General features: G+C 62.3%; 1 protein-coding gene across 2 annotated transcripts in view; it reads right to left on the reverse strand.

The window, feature by feature from the left end:
• Window positions 1-1,301: 1,301 nt before the first annotated feature.
• The window catches only part of PEA15 (proliferation and apoptosis adaptor protein 15), a 19,190-nt gene continuing 12,034 nt past the window's right edge, over window positions 1,302-8,457 (reverse strand). Inside the window, exons 2-5 of one of the 2 annotated variants that reach the window (XM_040452459.1) lie at window positions 4,805-4,815; window positions 2,893-3,066; window positions 1,580-1,735; window positions 1,302-1,427 (exon numbers count right to left, since the gene is read on the reverse strand). In XM_040452459.1, the coding sequence (XP_040308393.1) occupies window positions 1,363-1,427; window positions 1,580-1,735; window positions 2,893-3,064 (393 nt within the window). In that variant the 5' untranslated portion in view covers window positions 3,065-3,066; window positions 4,805-4,815 and the 3' untranslated portion in view covers window positions 1,302-1,362. Of the gene's footprint in view, window positions 1,428-1,579; window positions 1,736-2,892; window positions 3,068-4,804; window positions 4,816-8,457 lie in introns of both variants that reach the window. The other variant, XM_040452458.1, reaches the window with a different exon arrangement.

The raw sequence follows: 8,457 nt of genomic DNA on the forward strand, positions 1-8,457 counted from the left end.
GCATGTGAATTTAAACTTGAAGAAAGTTTCTTCGTTTTCACTACATAGCCACTGGACTGGCGCTCCCTTCACTGCGTTCCGCCCCCCCCCCCCCCCCCCCCCCCCCGGGCGTGGACACTAAGTTAATGCCAGACACAAGAAAGGGCAGACATGGCAGTGCGGGTTTAATATACATATATGTAGATATATATGTACACACAGTTAGCACGGTCAGGGCAGGGAGGGCATCTTGGCACAGGAAGGAGGCTGGGGTCACTGCACTCTAGTGATTTGGCTAGGAGGCATTCACGAGCCCAACACGCCAGGATAGTGGGGAAGATGGGCTACGGGCTAACAAGTCCCCTCCTGGACTGAACTGGTGGCGGGGGGGGCGGGTGGTCAGTGCAAAGGAAGACACTGTAATTAGCTTCTTCCCTTCGTTCCAGCTGGGGGCGTTCTAGACCCGACATAGGGAGGGTCGCCTGTAGTCCCCACGCTGGGACCCTGTGGGTGGGACGGGGTTGGGGTTAAGACCTAAGGAGCTCATTCCTCAGTCTCCCTAGGTTTGGAGTCAGTGTGTGCAACAGTCTGAGTAGGAATAAAGGAGTGGAAAAGAGGGCCCCCCTCCCCACATCTGGTTTAGGGGGGCCTGCTCCCAGCATGGGCTCTGGGGGAGGCGGGAGGGTCTAATGCTGGGTGCTCCACGGGGTTTGAACTTCGGGGCCAGGAAGGGATCCAGTGGTCCTCTCTCCTTAGATCCCTGGCTCATACCCATCCTAGGCCCATGGGAGGGGAGCAAAATGGGACCTGCTGGGGCCCAGGCCCTCCAGCCTGAGGAACCACTAGAAAAGACTCGTTGGCCAACCCAGCATGGGAGTACAAACTCAGAACTCTGGCTGTTCTTTGCCTGGTCCGGGTGGGGGTTGGGTAACCACTTTCCCTCCCGCTGCTCATCTTTAGGTCCACCCACCTCTCCCCAGGCCCTCACCCCCAGCTCGGCTCCTCAGTGTAGGAAAATACAGGTCCTTTCTGCTCCCACACTTCGGCCGTGTGGGGGAAGAGTGGAGGAAAGGGCAGTAGGAGGAACGTGCCCATTTCTATTTGCATAGAAACAGCCCCCACCTCCCCCTAAAGTGGGGAAACGAAGCCCCCCCCCCCCCAGCCCGACCCCCATCCTCTCACAAGGAGGAGGAACTTGATGAGCTAGACATACAGACGGACAGCCAGAGCGTGCGCACACGCACACACACGCGCACAGTAAGGGGGTTAGGACCAGGTTAGTAAGTGGGTAGACTGGGGGGGTTGCCCTCGCCCCTCCCCTGGAGGCTGGGGGAAGGGAGTGGTCCAGTGAAGGTCCAACCTTCCTCCTCTCCTCCCCCTCGCTCAGGCTTTCTTCGGTGGCGGAGCCAGTTTGATGATCTCTTCCTCCGAGGGCTGCCGGATGATGTCTGGGGGCAAAAAGGGAGGTGTCCAGGGACGGGAGGCGTGGACGACAGCAGGCAGGCCCGCCGCATCCGCCTCCGTTCTCCCCAGAGTCAAGTGCTCCAAGGATCACCCCTGGGCGGGGGGAGAGGTGCATGGTGAAGGCGTGGCCTCCTACCTTTGTACTTCTTGGCACTGGGGATGCGGGTCAGCTTGGTGTCCAGCTCATCCTCCTCGGAGATCTTCAGAACACGGGTTCTGTAGTCCACCACCATGGTGAGCAGGTCAGGGCGGCGAGAGATCTCGAAGATGTGCTCGATGTAGGAGAGGTTGTCTGAAGGAAGACGGAGACGGGGTCAGCCAGGCTGGAGAGGCCTCCCCTGCCCCACCAGGCCAGGCTTCCGGGACCCACACTGGCTATCAGAGGGCATGCCCCTGGAAGGGGCGGGGCTGCCGAGCAGGACAAGAAAGCTAAGGCACCAACAGTAAATACGGAGGACTTCCCGGGAAGAGCAGGTGGTTGGTCAGTGAAGTTTAAAACATTCGGGATTTAGAACGAGGGATTCGGGCTGAATACCAGGTTCCACGTTGCGGGGAGGGGAGAACAGAAGAGTTAAATGGCCTTCCTGACCCCCCACGCCCACGCTGACTCCCTAGCACTCCTCCTCGTCAGCATCAGAAAGAATTTCCCGACAGCACCTGTGGGGGTGCAGGCCCCAGACCAGCCAGGAGAGATGCTGGGCCTCGTGAGCCCGGGCACGGCCGTGGCCAGAAGGATGCTCTCCGTGGCTGGGCCGGTTCTCGACTGCAGACGCCCTCCGTCCTTCCTCCCTGGCTCCTCCCCTGTGACCCTCTGCAGCCGCCTCCTGACCGCTCGCCATGCTACAGGCAGACGAGTACCTCTCGCGGCCCACGGGGCCCAGGGGTCACTTACCACCCGCCGAATACCCCGCCCCTCAAGGCCCCCCACGGCGCAGCCTTAACTTACCTTTCCAGCCACCGCTAAATGTACCCTAGGCCCCACCAGCCAAGCCAAACAGGCCCCCTTTGCTCTTCCAGGCACACCAGACACTCCTGCCTCTGGGACTGTGGTCCTTTGCCAGGCATGCCCCCGCTTTGGACCCTGCCTTCGAAATACACTTGCCTTGCACGGCTAGCTTAACGCACCGACTCCCCGCCCAAGCCACTCCCAGAGCAGTGGTCTCTAAAAGTGGATACGAAAAACGTCGGAACCTGTGGTTTTACTTCTAATCTCATCGCCTTCACTTGTGTTTTAATGTGTTGTCACACATCTGACAATAGCACAGGGGCGTGTGAGCGCCCCCGTTAGTGACTGACAGCACCGTAAGGCACGCAGGGACCACCAACCCCGGGTCTCTACCCGCAGCCTCTCTCCCGTCCTGCCGGAGAGGAGAGTGCTTGGCGCGTGCGGCCCTGACCTTGCTTCTCGCTGCCGCCAGGACTGAGCCCGAGGCCGAGGCCCCCGCCCACCTTTGTCCAGCTTGTTGTGGCTCTCCAGGAAGCTGAACCAGGCACTGCCAGTAGTGATCTCCTCGCTCTTCTCGCTGGGGATGTCCTCCTTGCAGGCCGATTTGAGCTGTTCCAGGTCTTCAAGGGTGATGTTGTTGGTCAGGTCCTGGAGGAGGGTCCCGTACTCGGCCATGACTGGGGGCGGGAGGAACAAAGGGAGAGGCGGCTGAGCTGGAGGTGCCAGTCCGGTTTCCTCACCGGCACCCGCCTCCACCAGCTCCCTCCACCCTGGCGGAGGCTGGGGGGGGGGGGGCTCCCCCGGCTGGAGGGAGAAAATGAAGACCCAAGGGCGGCGGGAGCAGTCGGGAAGAGACGAGAAGCTAGGGGCCAAGCTTCAGCCTAGAGTGACAAGTCACACCTCCTTCTCGCCCATCTTTTTTCATTTCTGCCCCCCCCCCCAGCAGTAACCCTGGCAACAGCTCCCCTGACTGAGGAGGCGGTTACCATAGCAACCTGCTCCAGACTTTCTCACCCACTGCCTCCCAGGCCCCCCCCCCCCCCCGGGCCCCCCCCCCCCCCAACCCCCCCCCCCCCGGGCAAAAAAAAAAAAAAACCCAACAAAACAAAAACCCCACAACACTCCAAAACGACCTTCAGGGAGAGGCAGGCTGGCCGGCCGTGGCAGTGAGCAGCTCTGGGAGGGGCAGGAGGGGCAGGAGGGGGGGGCTGCTTGGTTAGAGCTCGTGTGTTCTAGCTCCCATTCTTCCCCAGAAGCAAAGGGGTCCCTCACTTCAACTCCCCACCGCCCCTCTAATGACTCATTTTGGATGGATGCCTAGGTGCTTGGTCTAACGGTCCCCTGGCCCCTCCGTGCCCCCCTGTATTCAGTCCTTAGGGCTCGGGCGGGCGGGGAGGGGGAAGCAAAGGGCCACCCCCACCTTTGTGGAGCCCGTTTCTCCCTTGATGGCCGCCGGGCCTCCGCACAGCCCTCTCTCCTAGCCTTTGTGCTACGCCCGCAGCCCCCGCGCCCCAGAATACCAAGCGGCTGGCTCTGGCCCCCTGCCCGGTTCCCAGGCTGGCTGGGTGGCAGGGGAAGGGGTTTCGAGGCAGCTCTGGGAGAGTCTGGCAGCAAAGGGGCTGCCACCGCTGCCTGCACCCACGTCCGGCTGGCACCACCTTCGGGATGGGCTCCTGGAGGGGGCTTGGGCGAGGCTGCGGCTCCCCTAGGCCTTCACCCCACCCCTCTTTAGGGAAGATCTTGAAGTGGGAAGGTAGAGAACGTTCAAGGCCGTCCTTCTCACTAGGTAGGAAGCGTGACTAAGACAGGAAGAAGGAAGGTCAGACCTTAGAATGAACTTCTGGAAGTGGTAAGACGTGAAACTCCGGTGCTGAGTTTAAAAGGGGCTCCCCCCCCCCCACGATGAGTATATATTTCTTTTATAATCAGAAATGTAAAGCATTTTAAAAAGTAAGTTCTATCCTAAACTCTGGCTGAACCAAGGATTGGGACAAGGAGCTAGACGACCTTGTACTTGACGGGGACTGCCCACAAATCACCCCAACGCTGGCCTGGGAACGTAGCAGACGGCGAGGGACTGGCCTCACCCCATTTTCCTTATTTCTGGTCTAGGTGCAGGGAAACTGAGGCAGAGAGGCATGGCACAGTAAAAGGCGTGGACCCAGAAGTCCGCATTCCCAACCCCCTACTCGGCCCGGAACCAACAAGCCTCCCTCGGTGGCAGGCACTGTGACACACACACACAATGAGCCAGCAGGACCCCCACAAGAAACAGGCACTCACGGGCACGCTCACTTGCACAGCCAGGTGCAAGCAGACAGCAGGGCCCGGCGGCCGCCCCACCAGGCCGGGCCAGGAACAATGCTCTCTGACTGTCAGCACCAGGAGCCGTCTCTGCCTTGAAATCTAGGTCACAGCAGCAGGCTCTGGAGCCCCGCCCCCCCCCCCCCCAACCCCCTCCATAATCCCGGGCCAGGAGAGGGGGGTGACGGGCAGGGGGGTCCAGGCATGAGGACATCAGTGGGGGTGGGGGGGGTGGAGAGAGCTCAAAAGGAAGGGGCAGCACGGGAAGGAGGCAGGGTGCCCCCAAGAAGACCCGCGCCCCCCCCCCCCATGGAGGAGACCCTGGGACCAAGCCCTCGGCTGGGAAGTGGGACAGCGGTTAGGGGTCTCCTGTCCATTTTCACGCAGAAGAGGCTGTAACTAGATCCTGTGGAAGGAGAATGTGTGTGTGTGTCTCTCCTGGAAGGAAGTTGGGTTTAGGGCTCTGAATCTAAAACACAGACTTCCAGGGGAGGTGGGCGGGGAGGGATTAATGTGTGAGTGAGCCACCCACGAAGGAGGGGGGGGGGGTGAGTAGGAGCTTTCTTAGAGCGCGAGGCAGACGCGAGGCCCCCAAGAGGCGCGGGGGTGGGGGGAACGTTGAGGGGCGCGGGCACCGGGAGGTGGCGGTGGCGGGGTGTGGGGGTGCGTGCGTGTTCTGGGAATGGATGTGTACGTGCTAGGGCTGGATGGGTGGCGGTGAGCGTACGAGGTGTGTGTGTGTGCGCGCGCGTGCGTGTGTGTGAACGCCGCACGCGTGTGTCTGCTCTGTAATCACAGGCCCGAAAGCAGAGAGAAGGGAAGGGTGAGGAGGGCCCACAGAATGGAGGAAGAGCCGGGGCTGGGAGAGGGAAGGAGGCTGCAAAGGAGGGATCCTAGGGGAGGGTGCGGGGACTCCGCGGTTACCAGAGTGACCTCGGTTCTGCCCCCCCCCCCCCCAGCGGTGGGGACAATGACACCACTGGATGGGAGGGGTGCGGGAGCGGCAAGGAGGGACGGAAGCTGTGCAGTAAGGCCCCCTGCGGGAGTGGGAAAGGCGGCCTGGGGGCTCCCTCCCGGGGAGAGATCCGTCCAGCCAGGCCTGGGCGGGGCAGCAGGGGCAAGGCCAGCCCCTTGGGGAATTCTTGGGGTGCAAGGAAGTGGAATCTCCTTAGGTGGCTCTCAAGTCTCACGGACAAGCACCGTCCTCGGGGCGGTGTGGCCCTGGTGGGGCTTGGCAGAAGCTGGGCTCCCTCGCCCCCGGTCACTTTTGTCACCGAGACTCAGGATTCCTCAGGGCCTACAGAGGCGTCTCCTCCCCTCCCAGCCCTGCAAAGTCTTCCGGGTCCCCGGAGCAGCACAGAGGTTGTCTGGGGAACACCAGGCAGCCTGGGCGGAGGCCATTCTTGGGACAGGATACCAAGGCAGGAACCGGGACCGGAGCTGAGGCTGCCAGGAAGTCAGTCCCTTTCCCTCCCAGATCATTCTGTGCTCTGCTCACTGCTTCCTCACACCTACCTTCCTTCCTTCCTTCCTTCCTTCCTTCCTCCCTCCCTCCCTCCCTCCCTCCCTCTCCTTCCAAGCTGGCCCCAGGTGGAGCCCTGACAAAAGTGGAAGTGATGGAGGAAGCTGGGGGGAGAGGGGCAGGTGGGGAGGATCTTACATGCTGGCCTCCGGGGATAGGAGCCCGGAGCAAGACAGGTGGGGGCCCTGGGGCACCACCTGCGGAAGCAGCGGGCCGGGGCACCCTGAGAAGCCTAGCAAATCGGGGTAACCCCTGTGCGTTGGGACACTACTTCCTGCCCATCCCCTCTCCCGTTTGGTCCCAAACTCCCAGTAAACTTCAAAACAAAGCCTTCCCCCCCACCCCATCTGTGGCAGCTGCCGGAGTTGGGGGGTGGAGGAGGTCTCCCACACCAGCAGGAGAGGGTCTTACTGCCTCGATTCTGGATCCGGGCATGGGGTGCCAGGCGAGGGGAAGCAGAGGGGTGAGTAGGGAGGGCAGGGCGCCCGTTCTACCTGGACCCCAAGTTCAAGCAGTCCTAGTCCTAATGATTCCCTTAATAACCCACTCAGTTGACTTCTTCCCTTAGCTTCCATTCAGCTTTGTGGGGGGGGGGGGGAGTGTCTTTCTTCCTGTAACAAAGGAAGAAGGGGGCTCCAAGACTCGGCCGGCCAGCCGGGGAATGAGGGGAGACGGGATACCCGGGCCTCAGGCTGAGAAGGCAGATGGGTTAGCCCTGGGCACAGAGGCCCTCAGTCTAAGAGACGGCAGACGCCCCGCGATGGGGGCATCGGGAAGACCTCTGGCATCGGGTCGGGCAGGGCAGAGAGGGCTGCCTGCTGGTGAGGTGGCCCGAGTGCTGGCCACTCCGCTGGTGGTGTCTCCCCTACTCCTGTTTCGGTTTCCTTCCCACCTCTCCCCCTCACCCATCTCCTCCTTCCTGCTCTCGCTCCCTCCTGTCCTATCAGTGGGCTTTCAGGCGGTCTCACTGGGTGGTGGCCTCGAGTACCGAGGACCGCTGGGGTCTGTGACTCAGTGTCCCCCTCTGAACACCCAGGGCTACTACTCTTAGGAAAGAAAGAGTGAGTTTCCCTGCTGCCCAGAGAGCGGCAGCTTGGGGAAGGGGGGGAGGGGCTCGAACTGGTTGGCTGCATCCAGGTGGCGCGCGAGGGTCCGTAGGGAAGGGGACGGCCCGGCAGGGCGTGACTCCGTGGCCCTCTTCACGCATGACAACATGCACACGGGACGGGCACAGGTGTCGGGGGCGGCGAGGAAGTAGGCAACCGGGGCAGTGGGCAGCCTAGGGCATCTCTGGCAATCTCCCCAATGGAGTGTTTAGCCACAAAGGGAAGAGCAATTAAAGCTAATCGCTCTGACAGCCTGGGGGCCAGACTCGTCGAGAAACAAAACCCACACATTCAGCACGTTTCTCGAACTCCCCGGGGCCTCGCCCCATCCTGCTTTCGCCGGGTCCTGGCTCTCGGAGCCCGCGCCGCCCAGCCCCCAGCCCTCTTCCCACTGCTCTAGCCACCTCCCCTCCCGTCCCCGACTGTGTCCCTGTCCCTCGCACACATTCTCCTCATTCTCTCTCTCTCTGACTTGGGCTCCATCCTTGGCTGACTCATACTCATTCTTCTTCTCCCTCTCCTCTTCTCCCACCCCCTCCTCCATCCCTGGGCCACTCGGGGCGCAGAAACCAGCCGCTCCCGGCACCTAAGTGGACCTCGGGGGCAGAGGCCGCAGCAGCCCCTTACCTTCCCGGCTCCCCCAGCGTCGGGGCGCCAGGCGGGCTCACTCACTCCGGATCCCGTCTCCCTGTCCCTCTGTCTTAAAGAGGGGCAACCTGAGGCCCAGGGCTCGGAGACTGTGCCCAGACAATCAGGGTGGCCTGGGGACAGGGGCCCCCACTCAGCTGTCCCGCAGACAGATGTTCTCCCAGGGGACGTGCACATGGAGGCCGTGGGGGGAGGGGGTGGATGTGTAGTGCAGGGACGTTTGTGATTTGCTGTGTGCGAAGCGATGTGTGGAAGAGTCACATGGGTGTGTGTCACCGTGTGTGCTGGCGTGTCTCTCGTAGGTGTGCGTGTCCCTGTCGCTTCCGACACGGACTGGAGGAAATTAGGGCTTTCGCCTTAGCTGCTCCTCCTCGCCCCCGGCTCCCGCCGCCCTGCCCCGGACACGCGCCCGCCGGTCCCCCGGTGGCCCCCGCGGGCCGCGGCGGGGGTCCTGGCCGAGCCGGCCCGCGCGGGAAGCGGGCTCCCGG

Source organism: Herpailurus yagouaroundi, unplaced genomic scaffold (assembly GCF_014898765.1).
Source record: "Herpailurus yagouaroundi ecotype Mexico unplaced genomic scaffold, PumYag 207, whole genome shotgun sequence".
NCBI classification, from domain to species: Eukaryota; Metazoa; Chordata; class Mammalia; order Carnivora; family Felidae; genus Herpailurus; species Herpailurus yagouaroundi.